A 21,594-nucleotide genomic window follows, 5' to 3' on the forward strand; every position below is an offset into this window, starting at 1 on the left:
GCAGTGGAAACATGTTAAGTGGAATGACAAATCACACTCCTCTGTCTGTCAGCCTGATGGATCAGTCTGGCTTTGGTTGAAGCCAAGAGGACGTTACCTGCTTGACTGTATTGTGCCAGCTGCAAGTCTAGTGGAGGAGGGATAATGGTATGGGGGTAGCCCTATTTTCCTATACCAAGGGGGAAAGCCGCCCCGCCCAGTCTATAGCAAAACATAAAACTGGGACCACTTCCGGGCAAATTCCCAAGCAGCTTTTTGTGGCCAGTCCGCCCCTCGTTCTCTGACTAACAGTCTGCCATCCAGTCATCTCTGCAGCGTGACCTTAAGCAGTCTGGCAGACAGGCATGAGCTGAGTGTCATCACCCTTAACAAGCACATTTAAAGGCTTTCAAGGCACGGTGGGCAGTACTCTGGCCTCACACATCCAAGGCTGTGTGTTTAATTCTCTCCCCCTGTCTCTGTATGTGCATGAAATTGGCATGATCTCACCATGTTTGTGCATGTTTCCTCACACACTACACATTTAAAATTCACTTTTTATTTTTATTCAACCACATAAATGAGTTACAAAGGTTACTTACACATTGTTCAGTTTAAAAATGATTATTACAGAAAACTAACACTTATTATGCTCTTTAAAATGATCAAGTTAAAAGGCAAACACTACCTCAAAGCCTATTATTCATTTACAGAAAGTACACACAGTAAATGAAGAATGTAAAATAAATGTTACAGATTATATTGAAGTAGCTATTATTATATGCATTATTTGTAACTTAATTTTATGTGTTACACATGTCATGTGTAACTTCATGAAAGACATTAAGACTCCCAAGGATATTAAGAAAACTTAAAGGATAAATCTTTGGTCTGGTGTCATCTTATATGTCTCCCATACCAACTCTATCTCGGCTCCTAGATTTCAAAGACTGAGCATGATGGCATGGTGGTGGTTGGAGCTGGGTCTGGGGGGCATCTACCTTCCCTCAATGGGCAGATATGATTCCCAGCTCCCCATCCCAGCAGAATCCAGGCTGGGATATTCTTTAAATATAAATTTGTATCCGTTTACTTGAATTTTTAGTCTTTGGAAAAGTATCTTAAAATGAACATCGCATCAGGTAGTCTATTCACAACTGGCTTAAGAAAAACATTTCCTCATTACACGGCCATTGTAGTTAGCATAATAAAAATAGAATTCTTGCAATCGTTAATTTTTTACATGTGTGTTGACACTTTTGCATTGGAAGCTTCTACTGCACTAGAACCAGAGACCCATCTGTTTGTGGTATGTGTTTCCTCGCCAAGTGCATTTTCAATTTTGCGTAGCACAGATCGCCAGAATTTGTTTTTAAAGTCTTCACCCATAAATGCATACAAGAATGGATTTAGGATGCTGTTTACACTACCAAGAGTAACAGACACCTTTGTGTAGATACCAAGTGACTTCTCATATTTAGGGTTTATTTCCATCAGTACAACAATATGATAGGGCAGCCAGCAAATGAAGAAAGCACCTATCAGAGCAGACATGACCTTCAATGGTTTAGAGGACTTAGTCACTCGGTTGCTGCTTATTCTCCAGATGATGACAGAATAGCAAGAAATAATGATTAAAAAAGGAACAACAAACCCACACGCAAACCGACTGAAGACAACAGCAAAGTGGCTGAACGGTGGCTCATAATTATTATAGCACTTAATTTCCTCTTTCTGCATGGTGTCCCGGACAATTGTTGTGTCCCGGACAATTGTTGAAGGAAAACTTAGAGCAATGGAGACAGTCCAGGCCAGGATGATGACGATGGATGCCTTCTTCACTGTGCGTTTGTTCTGTGCCCAGACCGGGAACACCACAGAGATACAGCGGTCAATACTGATGATGACCAGTAGGAAGATGCTGCTGAACATGTTGAGGAACAATATAAAGGATGTGAACTTGCACATGGAGAGTCCAAAGATCCAGTCTCCTGTGGCCATATATACAATATTTATAGGGAGGAAAAGGCAGAACAGGAAGTCGGAGATCGCCAGGCTGAGATACCATGTCAAGTTGACGGTTTTCTTCATCTTGAGACCTATTATCCAAATAACTACGTTATTCCCACAAACCCCAACGACAAAAATGACAATATTGACCACTACCAGGACCGCACAGTCCCATCTGCAGGAGCCATCCTCGCCAACTGGGTTCGATTTTGGTTTTGGAGTAGCAGTATCAATATACTCATAGTCATGGTCATATGAAGAATTGTTTCCTGTTGCCATACCTTCTCTATTTCTGAAAAAGGGTAAACAATAAACAATTTCATCAGCCTTACAGATATCATTGCAGACTAATTAAATATTACCATTAGCACATTAGTAAAACAAAAGTCTTAAAAAAGGTTAAACAAAGTATGTTTATTTTAATGAGACTCCACGTTGTGAATTGCAATATTTGGAAGCAGTTCAATGAAACATATGATGTCAGCTGAAAGACGAAAAGATGTATCTAAAAATGCATGAGAAATTTTTGTAAATTTTGGTTCCGTAATAAGTATCTGAGTGTTCTGCCGCATACTGCATAGCGCATGGAGCAGACATTGTGAAATGAAATATATAGTCTTAAGTTGAGACATGTCCCCTTGTAAAAGGAACACAGGAAAAAGTATATTTGTCTTAAAACAGGCATAATCATTCAGAAAAGTATTATAGCATAAGATTAATTAATATTATTATTATTAATATTATCATTATTATTATTATAAAATGCATTGGTGCAAACTTACCAAAGAGCACTTTCAGCGACTTGATACTGGTTGTCAGTCACAGTACTTGCACAAAGTGTTGGTTCTCATAAACATTTAACACATTGCATTTCCGGTTTGCATGCGTTTTATGAGGAACATTCTTGAAAGTGAAAACCAAGCTAGGGTTACTTTCTGTTAGTTTTAAGATTCAGGGTTACTAGACAAAATATATGACACCTATATAGATAATCAGAGTTATGCTAATGTGACATATAACTTGTACACTACTGAAGCACTATTTATTTGTGCTTATACAGTATTTACATATTTAATAGTAACATTTATAATATAGAAAAACAACCTTATGATGATTTTCTGTGATTAATACTTTAAAGGCAGCTATCTGTAAGTGTATTTTAGTTATATTTTTAAATGCTAGTGCAAGTTATCCTATATATTACAATTGAAAGAAATTAAATAGTAAAAACAAACAACCTGGTTGTGGTATACTGCCAGTCAAATATTTCGCTTTACAGTTTACAGTTCACATTTATATTGAGACACAAAGTGATAATACTGTAACAAAACAAAGTGCGTTATAAAAAAAATTTCCCCACATGCTGTCATACAGTGACTTAAAGGAAATGCATGCCTTTTGCACAAGAAATACAAACTGATAGCATAGCGATTTAGGATAAGTAATCTAATGAATGGTGAAAATTAAAAATGTTTTTCCTGCTTGTCTTAGGTCTATGTTCCCCATTGTACTAAACCAGTCATTTCAGTCCATGGTCTTTTCTGCCATGAGTGCGAAAATACATTTTCAATTCAGATGGACCGAGTCTGTCTGGCTGATGCCTTTGAAGCAGTTAAACCACATCTTGAGAGGTGTCAATGCATCAGCATGGTGCATGACTGCCCCCTGTAAATAGTCCTCAGCCTCTTGCCTCAGAGGTGGGCGGAGGCTCTGCCATCCATTGAACTGGACCTGGAAAAGTAACGGCTGGTCGTACGAACCTCCTCCCCCATTGCATTCTCTATTTTTGACATCAAAGAGCTCTTGAACTTATGCTTGAAGTCTTTGCCCATGAAAACATACAGAATAGGGTTCAAAAAACTATTAGCACTAGCAAAACTGGTGCCCAAAGTTAAGCCAGCTTTTAAAAACTCAATGTTATGGTGATTATGGTTTAGCTCCAGCAGAATAAATGTATGGTAGGGCAACCAGCAAATGAAGAATGCTGCTATCAGTGCAGACATGACCTTGAATGGTTTGGAAGACTTAGTCATTCGGCTGCTTCTAAGTTTACAAATGATGACAGAATAGCAAGAGATAATGATTAGAAAAGGCAACAGAAACCCACACACAAACCGACTGAAGACAACAGCAGAGTGGTTGGAGGACAGCTCATAATTATTGTAGCACTTAGTTTTTCCTCCCTCGACTTTAGTTTTTCGGAAAACTGCTGAAGGAGAGCTCAGAGCAATGGAAACAATCCAGGCCAAGGTAACCATGATAAATGCCTTCCTCACTGTCCGTTGGTTTTGTGACCAGACTGGGAACACCACAGACACACAACGGTCAATACTGATGAAGACCAGCAGGAAGATGCTGCTGAACATGTTGAGGAACATTACAAAGGAGGCGATCTTGCACATGGAGAGTCCAAAGATCCAGTTTTGGGTGGCCATATATGCAGTATTTATAGGGAGGAAAAGGCAGAACAGGAAGTCGGAGATCGCCAGGCTGAGATACCAGGTTGTGTTTACAGTCTTGACCATTTTGAGCCCAGCAATCCAGATGACAACACCATTCCCAAAAATCCCCAGTAAGCAGATGATGGTATTGACTATAGTGACAATTATGCACGAAAGGTCATTCCTGCAGGATCTATGGTGATGAAAAACAACATGATCCAATGTTGTGTTTTCAGAGGTGTAATTATCATAGGTGTAATTTTCATAGTCATTGGGATATTCCAAGTCAAACGGCTCCTCCATACTGTAGGAAATGGCTTGTCTGCTTTCCCTGGAAAAGGCAATTAGGAATCTTTAAAATGGTACAATTTATTATAGTATATGCTGTTTCCTTTTGCTTTTCTTTATGGTCTTTTGCTGCTCTTCTAACCAACTATTTTGTTAAGTTGCTATGAATGGAGACTCTGCATCTTTTACATTTTAGATAACATTGTTTTATTTAAAACTCTGAGTTTAACCCTTCTCTTGATGTTACTGCGTGTCCCCTTTAATTTAATGTACTTTAAAAGACCTTCCTCCTTTCCTTAGTTCCCACAGTAGTAATTAACATGATCCTGTCCTTAAAAGTCAACATTTCTCATCAATGTTTCAATGTTACTTCATTTGTACAGCTCATCAGAGCAGGCATCCCGCTTCACCTGGTTTCTTAGTTCTATCCCTTTGGCCTAATGGCCAGGATGACAATGACTTTGATTTGGCGAATCTGAGCTGCTGCAGAGATTTTCTATATTTCTTTTTTAACCGGGGATGGTAAGTTCAGGTTCAGAACCAAATACAGATCCAGACCAAGATTTTGTTTCAACCAGACAGTCAAGCATAAAGAGTCACATTCACAGAATACTCAGCTGGTTGGTTGGCACAAAACTTGGTCTGGATTTGTACTTTCTGGACCTGAACAGTCCACATCTCCTTTTAACAATATCATATTAATTTAGTCACAGTTTTTCTTTCTGTAAAACAGATTTCCACATTTTTAGTTAATTATGGCAGTAAGTATTTTCATTAAATTTACAAATATTTAATAAACACTTAAAATTAGGTATTTAGATTTTTATTGAACATTTACCCTTGTTACAAGTAACAGCTATAAAGAAGCCCCCTTTTCCCTGCACTGATAAGTCTAATACAATGGAAAAGGGATACAATTATATCTTCTGTTCAGAGAATGCTGCACAGTAATGGATAATGGATTTTAAAAAAATGGTGAAGTGATTGTAATATCTGCTAGCACAGTGTCTGAATGTACCTTATTTGGTTAGACACGAAAAACAAAAGTAAAATTGCTAAGGCCTTACCTTGTGAACAATGACCACAGAGGACATCTACAATGGCTTGTCAAAACAGTGCTTTTTATCTCTTATATACATTCAGAGTCATACTTCCTTTTTCCAGGTCCTTTTTTGGTAATGCTTGACTCAATAGTGACACAAGAGCTTCCTCCGCCTGATGTCCTAGACTGTAGCCACACTCCCTCGTGTGTTTCAAAGTAGTCATAGACCTTATGCACACTATGGCAAAGTAAATATTTCGGTGTTATAATATGTTCAGATTATAAACAAAGCACAGTTGCTTTGATTATAAGCATACCCAATGACTGGCCCATTGGTTAATGGAAACAAGAAAACCTTATTACAGAAGACATGATATATTGTGGCACCAGCAGGATTTGCATATCCCAGCATGCTCACAAGCCACTGTAAAGACCTCCTTGCTTTGTTATTGTTTATACTTTCATTATGGACGCAGGTCATGGTGCACTCTGGGAAAATATGGTGGACGATCCACTTAGCGGTTGCAAGACAAAACGGGTTTATTAAACAAAAATACAACACAAAAGGGACCATAAGGGATGAGAACTAAACATGAGGAACGATGAAAAAGGAAAAATAAACTAACATACCAAGGGAATCTGTCACCAGGAACAAACCTACAGTAGGAGAGATTAACACGGGCAATGACAGACTAACAACAGGCTAACAAGAGGGGCAGGTTTGGAACATCAGACAATTAGTAAATCATTGAATTCAGGTGTTCCAATCACTTCCATAGCCATAGTGCATAAAATGAAGCACCTACGCATGCAGATTGCTTCCACAAACATTTGCGAAAGAATGGGTCACTCTCAGCTCATTGGAAAAGCATGGTTCCTTGAAAGGATGCCACCTGTGCAATAAATCCATTTGTGAAATTTCCTCACTACTAAATATTCCACGGTCAACTGTTAGTAGTATTATAATAAAGTGTGAGCAACTGGGAACAGCAGCAACTGAGCCACGAAGTGGATAGTCCATGTAAGACATGCGGGGACAATGCATACTGAGACACACAGTGTGCAGAAGTCACTACTGTCTGTCAATAGTTACCAACCTCCAAACTCTGTGTGGCCTTCAGCTCAAGAACAGCAGAGATCTTCATGGAATGGGTTTCCATGGCTGAGCAGCTGCATCCAAGCCTTACATCACCAAGCACAATGCAAAGCTTCAGATTCAGTGGTATAAAGCACGCCACCACTGGCCTGTGGAGCAGTGAAGATGTGTTCTCTGGAGTGACTGATCATGCTTCTCTGTCTGGCAATCCAATAGATGAGTTTGGCGGTTGCTAGGACAACAGTACCTGGTTGCATTGTGTGACGTTTGGTGAAGCGGAGATGACAGTGCGGGGAAGGAACATAAATACACAAACTGAACTGGGAAATGAAGCAGGAGTGAAACATGAAACAATTAACCAATGAGTAAGGGAGCAGGGCAACGAGCGATCAGGTAGAACAATCATGAGGCAGGGAAACAGGAAACGGGGGGATCTAAAAAAATTCATTATGGAACTAAGAGTCTAACAGGGAAACTAGAAAACGGAATCTAACACTAGGGGGGTATTTTCCGTAGGTCGCTTAAATCATCCGGGGTCAGATGTCTCGTCTTGGATGAGTTAATGCCAGTGAGACTCATCTGGATACCAACCTCTGAGATGATTGTGGGCGTCTGCGCTGCTTGAAAAGCCCATACTGTATATACAGAGTCTAGAGAGCATGATCGGCAAGTCTTTCATTTCAGGCTGGTAGAAAATGACGAAAGAACGGGCATTTTTTCACACCAGCGGAGCACGACCTTTTGCTCGAGGGATACGAAGTATTTCAAGATTTAATTTGTACAAGGGGTAACACGGCAAAAGCAGCCCAAACCAGAAGACACGGCTGCCAAAAAGTGGCCGAGAAATTAAACACGGAAGTAGTGTTCATTATACTTACTGAAAGCAGCGTTTTATTTCCTATGTGTCAGATTAATTATAATTTAATACAGTAAAATCCAGTTATAATGGACTTTAAGGGATCTGGCAAAACAGTTATATCCAAAGTCTGTTATATCCAGAGTTGCTGTAAGCCCAGAACACAACTACGGGACATAATTTACTCATGCCACACCTCAGCAGACACACTTGTGGTATAGATTATTATATTGTACATGTAGTAATCCAACTCTACCTGAGCAGATGCGTGACTATTAATAATCCCAACTACGTATTTGTGCTGGATATCACCGGCACGCCACGCGTCTTGTAGGCGGAGCCTGCATGTCTATTATAGCTGAACAAAATTACAGCTAAAAGCGGCTATGGAGACCAAATTTTACTGTATGTCATAATTCCAGATCAAACATAAGCACAATGAGAACATGGGACCAGGTTAAAGTGAAATACAATAATATACTTCAAATTGGTAAAATATTTAAAGAATTATTGACATACATATATATATATATATATATATATATATATATATATATATATATATATACACACACACACACACATGCACACACACACACACATTTATTTTATGTATATACTGTATACTTTGCCTAGTTTGACTTTGAATATAAGGTGCTAATAAATGTTTGAGGTACAATATTCCCCCTCGGCTAAAGCGGTACCTTTCAAAAAGAATTTCCTCTAGGAGCAATAAAGGATCTTGCCGATCGTGCAAAACCCTCTCTATATGAAATTCTCTTCTTAAAATTTGCGCACCGATATCAATTAGTCGCTCATCCATGAAGGGTGAGGCCATTACTGATTGGATTTCAACGCACGGACACTGATTACGTGTGCAAACTAATCCTGGTTTACACAGAACAAACCTGTTCCGAGCAGGTTTGAGGATTTGGATGTGCTGCTATGACAACACGTACATCCAGCAAGATTTTAGAAAAACCGACAGATCCAGGATCAGGCCAAATCGTCAACAGTTACATCCAGCTGAACGAGTATATAGGAATATAACAAAGACAAATAATACATAACCACAAACTAAGAACAAGTAAACTAATAGAAAAGAAACATTGGGGAACAAAATCTAAAAAACAGAAGAGGCTGACCTCAAACTCATGACCAAAAGGTTTATAGCTGCATGTTCAGCCCACAGAGTCATGTGGCAGTGTGGGGAGCTGGGGAAACACACTATGGGCTTGAAGGACAACAGGGAAGAACACAGGATGGTCAGCAACAACTGCTGTCTAGATGGGAAGGAGACACGAAAGGCAGGGTTAGACGAGTGCTGAAGGGCCTGTATTTGTCCCAGATTGCAGACGACTGTAGGTCGCACCACAGCACAGGTCGCACAGGAGGTCAATGGCAGAATTGGAGATTATATCCCTCTGAGAGCATGAAATAAAACCAGCAATTCAACATGATTTCCGTCCAATGGTTGGGAGCTGAGAGGTGGTAAACCGGCCTGCCATTGACTCAACGGCTTTGACAGGTGATTTTAGTGTGATTGGGAGGGTGCTAGTAAACAGAGGCCCCACCAGGCCTAAAGGTGTGAGGCTCTTGGCGGGCAGATTGCTGCTACTGAGCTGGGGCATGACTCCAGTCAGTCAGGGGCTGAGGCTAAGCAGGATGCTGAGCTGGGAAATAATGGAAAGCAGTATGACCAGTCAGATGGTTGTGGGTATTAGACAAGCACATGGTGCTCCAAAGCCTCTTGCACTGCTGGTCCAAAGATCTGGCCTGGAAATAAAGGCAAGGCCCTCAAACTATGACAGCAGGGCTATGACAGCAGGTATTGGGCCAGCCACATCTGCTTCCTAGCCTGTATGAGCAAGCCCAAGGCCTGCCTGCATTCACTCGCAATAACACCCAGTGACCAGAGGGAGACGTCCATTAATTCACCCATTGCTGCATCTGCAGGGGGGGGCAGAAGAATGCATGGCCTGCATCAGGTGTGCCAAGGTATTGCAAATCATGCCCAAAGACACTGTAGCCCTATAGGCTCTTCCTAGAAGTTCATCAAATGCTCTACTGAGGGCCTCATCAGGTGAAATTACAAGGGAAGCAACACAAGGTTCCACAAGTCCGACTGTGTTGAGGTCTACCCTTGCTGCCAGGATGCGAGTACCAAGGTCTGTCTCAGAAAACATCGCTGAACAATATGCCTCCAAAAGCACCTCAGGGAAATGGGAAAAAATATTAGTTGGTACCTTGGGCGGAGCTTAATGCTCCCCACTTCTATGATGTCATAAGCGGGAGGGGGGCGTATCCCTTATTCTGATTGGTCGAGGGGTTATCTCCATATATGATATCATACATGCTTATGCCACATGTTGCCGATAGGGGCCATATGGTTTGGGAGATAAGGGTTGCCGATAAACTTTAATAGAATAAAAATACATTACATGTATTTATTAATGTGTTATTTTTAATTACGTTTTTTAAGGAATAATAAAACACATAGCAGGATTGAATATAAGAGTGCATAAACGTCCAGCGGGCGTCCGTCCAGCAGCAGCCACGGGTTGTTAGGAGTAGGCACAAGCGCCACGGCGTATTTTAAAAGAAGAAAAAAAACTAAATGTTTTAAAGAAGAAAAACTTTAGCATTATTTTAAAAGAAAGAAAAGCAGGCGGAACTTAAACCAGTACAAACATGCCCAAAACGAAACAGCTGAGTTTAAACAAACAAAAGTGAAACCAAATAACATACAGCATGTCGTTTTAAAAGAAGAAAGCACTTAAACTCATATTTACCCAGCATGTTTAAAGAAAGACTTTAGCGGTATTTATCAGTGTTAGGTTGAAGAAAGCATTTAAACAGCAAACTTTTAGAAGGAATAACCTTTAAGTCCGACGGTAGCTACAGTAAAAGGTGAAATGAGCGAGTCCCGCAGCTCTGGTACATGCGACCGGCCTGTTTGAACAACATGGCTGAAATGATTGTCCGAGATGGCCTCGATCTTGCACATGCGCACTCACGCAGACATCCCATTTCAAAATGGCGGATTATAGTGTGATATAAGTCATTTAGGCAACATGATTTGAGGAAGAACCTAAATAGCAGCTAGAAATGATCGACCAGGCAAACAGAAGTCTGCTTTTCTTATCTCATAAGCCATGGAAGGGAAGGGGACTCAGGAACTGTGGACTCAGGCAGGGGTGTAAGAATTTAAGATATATTTTTGTTATTTTAAAGAAGGTGGACATGATTATTTAATTACATTTAATAGGAACTAGTAAGCTGCATTTAGCATTATGCATCAAATACACATTTAAACAATAAGGCCTTAGTTATTTTAATAAAGACATCCTGAGACAAGGTGCCCCACGGCCCCAGCTTATATCATCTACAAGTTTGATTTGCGATGCTAGCTGGAGTACCATGTTAAGTTGACAATGGTAACTGAGATGCAGCCTGCTTGATAGTTAATGAAACATAGTCCAGATTCAACAGTGCCAGCGGTCATCCACTATGCAGCGTGACTACAGATTGACTATAACGACCCCAGCCAGTGGAGTGAGGCCAGGACAGGGGTTATGTGCTCTCTTTTACCAGTGCCTGTTAAAAGTCGTGCAGCGGCATTTTGAACCAGCTGCAGACGTGAGAGTAATGACTGGCTGACTCCTGCATAAAGTAAGTTACAGTAATCCAGACGGGATGAAATAAAAGCATGGATCACTGTTTCAAAGTGCTGCCTAGAAAGAAAAGGTTTTACACTGGATAGTCGCTTTACTGTAAGTGGTAAAAACTAGACTTAACCATGGCTCTAATTTGACTGTCCAACTTAAAAATCACTGTCCAACTTAACATCAAGATCAACAATAATAGGTTTACGATACGTCGCCAAGTGTCCCAAATCAACAGGGGGAGACTCACAGGGGCCCCTGGGTCCAAACACCACTAAAAAGTTCGTGGCCAGCCAAACTTTAATGTCATCTAGACATACCAAAACTGTTTTTTTGGGGAGTGCATCTTTCTGTTTCAACGATAAATAAATTTGGCATGTCATCAGGGAAAAAATGAAACGAGATCCCTTGCTTTCTAAGGATGGAACCTAGAGGCAGTAGATACAGGGAAAAGTCCAATGGCCCTAAAATTGAGCCCTGTGGGACACCAGATAACAGGGAAGCAGCTGATAATTCAAAACTGTGAAGTTTCACAGAAACTTGCCAGATAAGACCTAAACCATTTATGTGCAGTGCCGCCAATGCCCACTACGTGATTTAATCGTGATAACAAAATGTTACGGTCGACTGTATAAAAGGCAGCAGTTAAGTCAAGCAAAACCAGAATCACATGGTTACCAGAATCACATGCAAGGAGAATGTCATTAAGACCCTTAATAATGCAGATTCTGTGCTATGAAGGGTTTTAAAGCCTGACTGAAAAACCTCTGTGATGCTGTTCTCATCCAGAAAAGATTTTAGTTGACAAAATACAATTTTCTCTAAGACTTTAGAAAAAAGGCAGCTTGGCAATAGGCCTGTAATTCGCCAACACAATATGGACAAGGTCAGGTTTCCTAAGCAGTGACTGCACTACTGCGTGTTTAAAATTAGCAGTAACCACAACAGAGGACAGACTGCTGTTAGTAATGGCCAAAACAGTTTGCCCTATGCTAGGCCAAATTTCAAGGTAAAATAATCAAGGTGGGAAAGGATCACGAGGGGAACCTGATGGCTTCATTTGGCCAACCACATCCTCGAAAAACGAGAACCAGAGACCCCTCTGTTTGTCGTCTGTGTTTTCTAAACAAGTGCACTTTTAGTTTAGCATGACAGAGATCGCCAGAATTTGTTTTTATAGTCTTCACCTATAAATGCATACAAACGGATTTAGGCTGTTTGCACTAGCAAGAGTAACTCCATTGTGCATTATGCCAAGTGTCTGTGACTCCTAATTTTTACAGTTTATTTCCATCATTTAAGTTCAGTCTACTGTATGTCTATGTTCCCCATTGTACTAAACTGGTCATTTCATTCCATGGTCTTTTCTGTCTTGGATGTGAAAATGAATCCATGAATGAATGAATTTTGAATTCAGATGGACTGAGTCTGTCTGGCAGATGCCTTTGATGCAGGTAACCACATCTTGAGAGGCGTCAATGCATCAGCATGGCGCATGACTGCCCCCTGTAAATAGTCCTCAGCCTCTTGCCTCAGAGGTGGGTGGAGGCTCTGCCATCCATTGCACTGGACCTGGAAAAGTAACGGCTGGTCGTACGAAATTCCTCCCCCATTGCATTCTCTATTTTTGACATCAAAGAGCTCTTGAACTTATGCTTGAAGTCTTTGCCCATGAAAACATACAGAATAGGGTTCAAAAAACTATTAGCACTGGCAAAACTGGTGCCCCATGTTAAGCCAGCTTTTAAAAACTCAATGTTATGGTGATTATGGTTTAGCTCCAGCAGAATAAATGTATGGTAGGGCAACCAGCAAATGAAGAATGCTGCTATCAGTGCAGACATGACCTTGAATGGTTTGGAAGACTTAGTCATTCGGCTGCTTTTAAGTTTACAAATGATGACAGAATAGCAAGAGATAATGATCAGAAAAGGCAACAGAAACCCACACACAAACCGACTGAAGACAACAGCAGAGTGGTTGGAGGACAGCTCATAATTATTGTAGCACTTAGTTCTTCCTCCCTCGACTTTAGTTTTTCGGAAAACTGCTGAAGGAGAGCTCAGAGCAATGGAAACAATCCAGGCCAAGGTAACCATGATAAATGCCTTCCTTACTGTCCGTTGGTTTCGTGACCAGACTGAGAACACCACAGACACACAACGGTCAATACTGATGAAGACCAGCAGGAAGATGCTGCTGAACATGTTGAGGAACATTACAAAGGAGGCGATCTTGCACATGGAGAGTCCAAAGATCCAGTTTTGGGTGGCCATATATGCAGCATTTATAGGGAGGAAAAGGCAGAACAGGAAGTCGGAGATCGCCAGGCTGAGATACCAAGTTGTGTTGACAGTCTTGACCATTTTGAGCCCAGCAATCCAGATGACAACACCATTCCCAAAAATCCCCAGTAAGCAGATGATGGTATTGACTATAGTGACAATTATGCATGAAAGGTCATTCCTGCAGGATCTGTGGTGATGAAAAACATCATGATCCAATGTTGTGTTTTCAGAGGTGTAATTATCATAGGTGTAATTTTCATAGTCATTGGGATATTCCAAGTCAAACGGCTCCATACTGCAGGAAATGGTTTGTCTGCTTTCAGTGCAAAAAAATAAGTAGAAATCTATAAAATCGTACAATTTACATTCCCACACCCTGCCACCTATTTGAAAAACAATAATTAGTAATAATTTGGTTTACTGACACAGCATGTGGCAGTCTGTTTACATTTTCTTTTATATTTCATGCACATATCTTGTGTTTCTGGCTTTCGACTTTGTCGTCTCCTACATGCTGTATGAGTTGGTTAGCATGACTGTGTTATTGTATAACTAGATTACTACATGCTCTTTTTTTCCTTTTGCTATTCTTTATGGTTTTAGCTACTCTTGCAACCAGCTATTTTGTTGAGGTACTATGAATGGAGACTACATTGTTTACATTTTAGGTTTCATTGTTTTATTTAAAACTAACGCTACACAGTAATGAATAATCGATTTAAAAAAGGTTAAGTGATTGTAATATTTACCAGCACAGCGTCTGAATTAATCTTTTTTGGTTAGACATGATAAACAGAAATAAAGAAAAGCTAAGACCTTACCTTGTGAACAATAAACACAGAGGACATCATCTAGAATGGCCAGTCAAAGCATGACTCTGTTAAACACATTCAAGGGCACACTTCCATTTTCAAAGTTTTTCTTAGTAATGCTAAACTCAGCAGTGACATTCCAGTAACAGCTTCCTCTGGCTGGTGTTGGGTTGTGGAAGGAAAAAAAAAATGGATTGACCCCTCTTTGTTTTCCTTATAAATCCTTGTCTACCAAGTGGCAAACGATCACCTTGAGCTACCTTGAGAATAATTTTCTTAATAATAAGCATAATAATAATAATAATAAGCAGAGCAGTTCAAAAGGAAAGACCAAAGAAACAGTATTACCCAGAACAAAGAAAAACAGCAACTTTATATAACTTTTCTAAGCTTCCCTAAAAGGACATTCGCAACGGAATTGGTTATTGTAGTACATGATCCTCAACATGATTGGTTATTGGCGTACGTGATCAAAGCTTGACTTCCTCCTTTCATAGTAGGTGTATTATTCTCACTTCCAACCCCTCTTCTCATTATCACGCCTCAACCTCAGCAGAGTATTTTTATCTTATAAGGTTTGAGAGTTTCCTATCATTTCTCTTTCACTGGTCTCACTTGAGACCCTGACACCTCAGCCTGACCGAAAATAAAACCACATCCTGTTCCATCAACGCAGCAACTCATGCAAACTATTTTCTTCATACCTAAGGCCTAAAACATGACAGCAATCCCATAATGATTCCCTTCCACCTTATCTGATCAACTTCCCATTCACAGTCCTCCCTTTTGAACAAGCACCTGCCCCTTTCACTCACTGTCCAGTTCCTTCATGACTCCCTCCAGCTTTCAGAGCAACAGGCCTGGGACTCTACAACACTGGAGATGGTGATGATCACTTGGGGATCAGGACACATCATCAATGCTAATGTGGTACTAAGACATTCCCCTAAGACCAGGAATCATTCTCGTAGCCCTACGTTACACCTTTTCCAAGGCAGCAATGTCCTTCTTAAGGTATGGTGACCAAACCTGCACACAATATTCTAGGTGGGGTCTTACCAAGGAATTATATAATCGTAGCATTACTTCCCTTGTCTTAAACTCCACATACGTATAGATGTAACCCAACATTCTATTGGCTTTTTTTTATTGCTTCCCCACACTGGCGAGAGTGGGACATGGAAGCATCAACATCCGACATCCTACACTGAGATCTCTCGTAATCAGCTACCTTTATTTAAATGGAACCCATAAAATATTTGTACTTTATATTTCTGCTCCCTGCATGGATTACCTTACATTTATCTATATTAAATTTCATCTGCCAGGTATGACCCCAGTTGCTAATTAAATCCAGATCCCGCTGTAGCCTCTCCACTGCTAGATCACAGTATCTGCTACACCACCCACGTTGGTGTCATCTGCAAATTTAACCAGTTTACTGTATGAATTGGTTTGTCGCTGGCAAGAGAATATTTTTCACCGCACTTAACTTAAACTGTCACGATCGCCGTAGCATGGGTGATCGCTCAGGCGGGAGAGCGGGCAAGGAGCAGACAAGGCAGGCAAGGTACGGGGTAAACGGGGATTTATTGGAAGGAGCAAGACGGGACGGAGTACTGACATTGACAACATCAATGACGGACCAGGAACCAGCGCAAGACACGGACTGAAATACACAAGACTGGGCAAACATAATCAGACACAGCTGGGTACGATCAGGGAAGCACACGTGGATAATCAGGGGGGCGTGGTACACACGAGGATCATACGAGCCGGGCGTGACATAAACAAACTTCACTACAATTAACATCGCCATCTACAGACGACCCGGTATACATTTTAACTCTATTAACAATACTTTGTACATAGATATGTAGTTGTTGGACTAAATACAAACTGCATTCCAACACTTTACAACACTAGGTGCAACAAACTTCGGGAGTGACACGGCCAAAACAATAAACAAAACAGCACTAAGAAACAATTCCAAGCTAAGATAATTCTAAATGAAATGAAAATGAGAAAACGAAATGACAAAAACTAAATCTAACTCCCTCACCAAAACAACAGTAAACCACACGTATGCATAAACAAAAGGGCAGTCACTCCTTATGCACCTAACAGACACGAACATACAGGAAACACAAAAGCCGAAACACAGTATCCAAAGGGGTGAGGCAAAGAGAGCAATCAGGAGCTAATCAAGAGGTCAACACCAAAGGCAAAAGTACAAAAAGGGACGAAGCAGAAAACCAGAAACCAAACAATCAGAACCGTCATACACAAGTAATCCAAAAATGCAAGTAAACCAAACAATAATCCAACAACAAGCAGAGCTGTCGCTGATCTTCCACCATGGCCTTTTCAGTTCTAGATCCGGAAGCAGTGTCGAAGACTGGGGCATGGCCAGGTCCGGGAGGCTGAGTCAGGGAGCAACATGCGAATGACGGCGATCAGGATCTGCAGAGCAACCCGTCCCGGAGCCTTATGGCACGTAACACCCACAAACCACCGCTACCAAGCTTTTTTCTTCCCAACGCCAGATCTATTGTCAACAAATTGGATGAACTAAGGCTACAGGTTGCATTGAACTGCATGAACAAGGACAGCTGCTTGCTTATGTTCACAGAAACTTGGCTTCATCCATGCATACCAGACTAGGCTATCGAGGTAACAGGTTACACATTGCGGCTACGATAGGACTTCAGATTACAGTAATAGCAGAGGTGGGGGTGAGTGTGTGTACATTAACAACAACTGGTGCACAAATGTGGTGATAGTGGACAGTCATTGCTCCCCTGATTTGGAGTACATGACCGTGAAATGCAGACCCATCTACTTACCGTGGCAGTTTAATGTAGTAATGATCACCATGGTTTACATACCACCAGCTGCTAATGCTAACTCGGCTCTGAGACATTTATACAGCAGCATTAGCAGCCAACAGAGCCGGTATCCCGACGCAGTGTCCATTATCGCAGGGAACTTGAATCACGTGGACTTAAAAGCAATGCTCCCCAAATTCCACTGGCACGTGAAGTGTGCTACTAGAGGAGCCAACACACTAGATAAAGTCTACTCAGTCCATGCCAAATCAACCAGGGGTTCCATGGGCATTATTCCTGATTTTGATGAAAACTTGGTATTTTGATCCTTTTAGAGAACACTGAAAATTCCCCAAGTTTTATTTAAAATTCTGATGCAGTCCATTGCGCTTATAAGCAAATTGCGCTTATAATTTCTAAGGGTTTTCAGGAGAAATCTTCATTTCTAAGCATGCTAGAGAGCTGACAATTGCTCTCTTGGCCTACTTTTCCCTGCTCTTTCAGAATCTGGCATTAAAATTAAGCTCAGGGGAAGCACTTCAAAGTTATGGACCTGCAAAAATCAGTTTTTGGTTCAACCCCAGACACTTTTTTCGGATTCTGACCCCAAGCTGTGGGGTCACCACTACACCTACAGCTAATATTCTTCTATATTTTTGTTATTTGAGGAAGATACTGTAAGCAGATGCAAATTCATTCTAAATAACCATTTATTCTTTGATATATTGCCATCTGAAAATGGTCACAGGTGAGAAACCCCTCACCGGACCCCCTACTTGGGGGGCGTGGTTGACTGTGTAGATAGTTAGTGATGGGAATGAAATTTATAAAGTTGAAAGAAGCATATCTGAACTATAAATGCTGAAAATATAACTATCTCAACTCAACTCCTTCAATATAAACTCCCAGGGTCAAATATGACATTTTCAAGTCTTTCCGTTCATCTCCGGAGCTGATGAAGTGCTTTGAGAGAACGGTTCGAAGCCATATAACGTCCTTCAGCCCTCCCACCTTTGATGTGCACCAATTTGCTTACAGGGCGAATAGGTCTACTGAGGACGCTGTTGCTCTCCATGCTACCTTGTCCCATCTGGAGCTCCAGGGGAGCTATGCAAGTCCCCTCTTTATTGATTTTAGCTCTGCTTTTAACACCATCGTCCCTCACAGATTGGTGTGCAAGCTGTTAGCCTTTGGACTTCCATATTCTACCTGTCTATGGATTAAAGACAGAACACACACAGAGGGTTAGGATGGGCTCCCACATCTTCTCGGCCATCAAGTGACATGTTCAACTAAAACATTATCTTTAAGATGTTGAATTATGGATTATTTTTTATTGGCCATATCGAGTTGTATCATAATCATCCTTCATCCAAGGAAGGCAAAGGCTGTCACCAATAGTGATGTAGATGATGGGTTTGATACACCCGCTCATGGCTGCAAGTGCATTGCTAACAGGTACGATAATTGCAAAAATGGGAGAAATTTCTGTAGTTGAGTGGTGCTGCCAGAGTGGCAGACATAGACAAGGCAGCCAGCACAGGCAGTGGCCAATGACCAGGGCCTTTCTGATGCGATAATTCACAGATGACTTAATTTGGAAACTGTTCTTCCTCAAGACCAATAAGCAATAGCAGATGGCTGTCGAAGCTACAGGAAGTATGATTCCAAAGATGAATCGCATGTACAGCATAGTGCTTTTTCTCTTTAGCCCCTCTGAGGTTACCAGCCCGGTCGTTTCATACTCATAATTGTCCATGCACACCACCCCGTTATTCTTGTACTGAACTACCCTGTACACCAGGGATGGGCAGCTCAGGACAGCTGCAGCAAATGAAGAAATCAGTAACATATTTTTTGATGCATTAAACCTGCAGCTAATACAAGATAATCTGTTGAAGAACAGCTGCTCCAGGCTCATGAAGCTAAGAATGAAGGCTGTTGAATACATAGACATGAATGGCACAAATGAACTCAGCTTGCACAGTATCCACCCAAACCTCCAGGTGAAGTTTTCCCAGGCAGAGACAATGCGAAATGGCAGGAACAGGCAGAAGATCAGGTCTGAGATGGCCATGCCCAAGAGCCAGATGGTAGCTTCATAATTCCCAATTCTACAGAAAAGAGTGATGATGACCAGGATATTTAACGGTACTCCCAAGAGAATGGTGATGCTGTACATTCCTGTGTACATGTACATTAATATTTTTATTTCTTGAGTTTCTGTATATACTTTATCCAAAACACTAGATCCATTGTAGTCATAATCGAAGGTCTCGGTGAGGTTGGCCATGGTTTTCTTTTCCTAAAACAAAACAAAGTAACAAACTTATTATTTATTTAATTTGATTCATTGTCCAAACCCACAATTAACTTAATAGATGTGTTTAAATTGTGTTGTGTATAACAACCACAACAACAACAATTATAATAAAAAAAACACATACAACGCACATTATACATGGTATTACTATGGACGTAATACTTGCTGAGGTGAAATTCAAGCAAAACAAACTAGCAAATTTTATTTATTTGGCAGCATTTTCAGATGATTGCGCTCTATTTTCCACCGGTGAAATGCGTGATGCAAAGTAGTTTTGCTAGTTTCGTACCAGCGCATTGCTCATTTTCATGGCATGTGCACACGTTGTCAAAATGCCAAATGATTTTGTGCACGCTTTCTTCTCGTAGGAGTGGTGTTTTTTAAATGAGGCATGGCCATTGTTGACCGCTTGCTGTTTTAACGTAGTGAAGTGACATTGCGCTTTTGACCAACCAAAAACAACCTAAAGTCACTGGTGCATTGTTAAAAGGTATTTAAGCGGCGCGTTTTAGAAATATTCGGGTGCACAACGCTTATTACAAAGAAAGGTATGTGTTCTACAGTAGGTACACTGATGGTTTTTTATTTTATTTGATTTGATTTATATATTTATTATTATGGAGTACATCTGGTCCTTTCACGTGATCGTGTTTAGTGAAACACCGAAAGAAACATATATATATATATAAGTACGTAATAAACTGTATCATTAAAAAATTCTTTGTGGTATTTTGTATATTGCGTAACATTGCCATGCATGATGGATATCTGCTGGACATAAACAGCTCCATTAGAGGACAGCCTTATTGCCTTTTATTTGAAAATACCTTAAAAACTGTAGGTTGTGTTTTGTTTGACGACTGCAGACCCAAAATTAAAAGACACACGATAATTACGTCCCCGTGCCCGGTCGCACTTTCAACCCTGTGTGGATGATCTGGTGATGCCAAGAAAATGAAGACACACTTGCTACCTCAATCCATGCCTGCTTCTCCTCGAAAGGCTTAGTTAGAGCAGTAGTGCTCCCATAGATGACGTACTCGTGCATGAGCACATCCATTTACTTGGGCGAAAGGCAAAACAGCTTGATAGGCAAATGTGCAGTTGTTATAGCAGTCCGCCGTAGATCGTGCACTGCTGCCTTTTAAAGGTGAGGTAATGTGGCGTCCTGATTGGTTTATTGCTTGTTACGCCTAAAACATGCCTCTGAATAATTAAGAGCGCTAGAACAAACCCTTCACGCCTTGCTCTGGCCCAAAGTCTGTTCAAAATAGCGATATTCAGGAGCTGACCCAGTCCAAAATAACAAACGACTATGAACAGCTCTAACTGGAAAAAGGTACTCCTTTACCTAACCTAAATAAAAAGAAAATAAAAGCATACAAAATTTACCTATATCTTCCTAATTAGCCCTGAAACTGTGAAAAAAAATATCAAAATAGAATTGTACGCTACTGCCTACTTCCCTAGCTACTCACAGTGGACACTATATTTACAGATATTTACAAAATTAAAAGTATCCAAATCCAAGAAGGGTTAAGTAAAATCAATGGTCAAAGTTCAACAGGCATCAAGCATAATGAGTATAGGCAGCACAATAAGTAATCAGAGTATATAGCAACACAACACATTTTAAGTTGTTTCAGAAAAGGTATTAAGTTATTGGCCACTTATTATATTATCAACTTTTATAACTTGCATTGGTTAAAATATGTATGATGTACAGGATATAGAAAAATACAATGAAATTCTTACTTTCCCTTTAATGCAACAAATAAGTCTAATACAAAGTAATACAATAAAGTCCTGGGCTATTTTCAACTTTTGGTCAACATTTTCAACAAAAGGCACTTTAAAGTCCACGTTTGTTAGGACATATCTCAGAATTTTCCCATGATCCATAAACACTTCTTACACCATCTGATAGACAAGGTCCTAAGTTATTTACTGTGCCATTTATGAGAAA

General features: G+C 40.5%; 4 protein-coding genes across 7 annotated transcripts in view; all 4 read right to left on the bottom strand.

The window, feature by feature from the left end:
* Window positions 1–522: 522 nt before the first annotated feature.
* Window positions 523–3,081, bottom strand: LOC125723222 (C3a anaphylatoxin chemotactic receptor-like). The gene is made up of 2 exons (XM_048999631.1): window positions 2,772–3,081; window positions 523–2,281 (listed from the first exon to the last, which is right to left on the bottom strand). The coding sequence occupies exon 2, from the start codon at window positions 2,266–2,268 to the stop codon at window positions 1,219–1,221; it is 1,050 nt and encodes a 349-aa protein (XP_048855588.1). The 5' UTR covers window positions 2,269–2,281; window positions 2,772–3,081; the 3' UTR covers window positions 523–1,218.
* Window positions 3,082–3,231: 150 nt separating this feature from the next.
* Window positions 3,232–21,594, bottom strand: part of LOC125723210 (chemerin-like receptor 1) — an 89,993-nt gene continuing 71,630 nt past the window's right edge. The window contains exons 1-2 of one of the 2 annotated variants that reach the window (XM_048999621.1): window positions 5,786–7,198; window positions 3,232–4,761 (exon numbers count right to left, since the gene is read on the bottom strand). In XM_048999621.1, coding sequence (XP_048855578.1) covers window positions 3,681–4,733 — 1,053 coding nt within the window. In that variant the 5' untranslated portion in view covers window positions 4,734–4,761; window positions 5,786–7,198 and the 3' untranslated portion in view covers window positions 3,232–3,680. Of the gene's footprint in view, window positions 4,762–5,785; window positions 7,199–21,594 lie in introns of those variants that run through there. The other variant, XM_048999624.1, reaches the window with a different exon arrangement.
* On the bottom strand, window positions 8,292–14,503 carry LOC125723298 (chemerin-like receptor 1; the record flags this gene model as incomplete). Its single annotated transcript, XM_048999763.1, has 2 exons — window positions 8,292–13,852; window positions 14,487–14,503. Coding segments are annotated over 2 exons (960 nt in total), but the record flags the coding sequence as incomplete, so codon positions are not given.
* The window catches only part of LOC125723270 (chemerin-like receptor 2), a 50,579-nt gene continuing 45,033 nt past the window's right edge, over window positions 16,049–21,594 (bottom strand). For all 3 annotated transcript variants that reach the window (XM_048999729.1, XM_048999721.1, XM_048999713.1), the window contains exon 2: window positions 16,049–19,610. In XM_048999729.1, coding sequence (XP_048855686.1) covers window positions 18,639–19,598 — 960 coding nt within the window. In that variant the 5' untranslated portion in view covers window positions 19,599–19,610 and the 3' untranslated portion in view covers window positions 16,049–18,638. The remainder of the gene's footprint in view (window positions 19,611–21,594) is intronic.

This window comes from Brienomyrus brachyistius, chromosome 2, assembly GCF_023856365.1.
Source record: "Brienomyrus brachyistius isolate T26 chromosome 2, BBRACH_0.4, whole genome shotgun sequence".
Lineage (NCBI taxonomy): Eukaryota > Metazoa > Chordata > Actinopteri > Osteoglossiformes > Mormyridae > Brienomyrus > Brienomyrus brachyistius.

Bases quoted from the DNA above. Each gene is read 5' to 3' on its own strand.
- LOC125723222 (XM_048999631.1), bottom strand. From the start codon at position 2,268: ATGGCAACAGGAAACAATTCTTCATATGACCATGACTATGAGTATATT.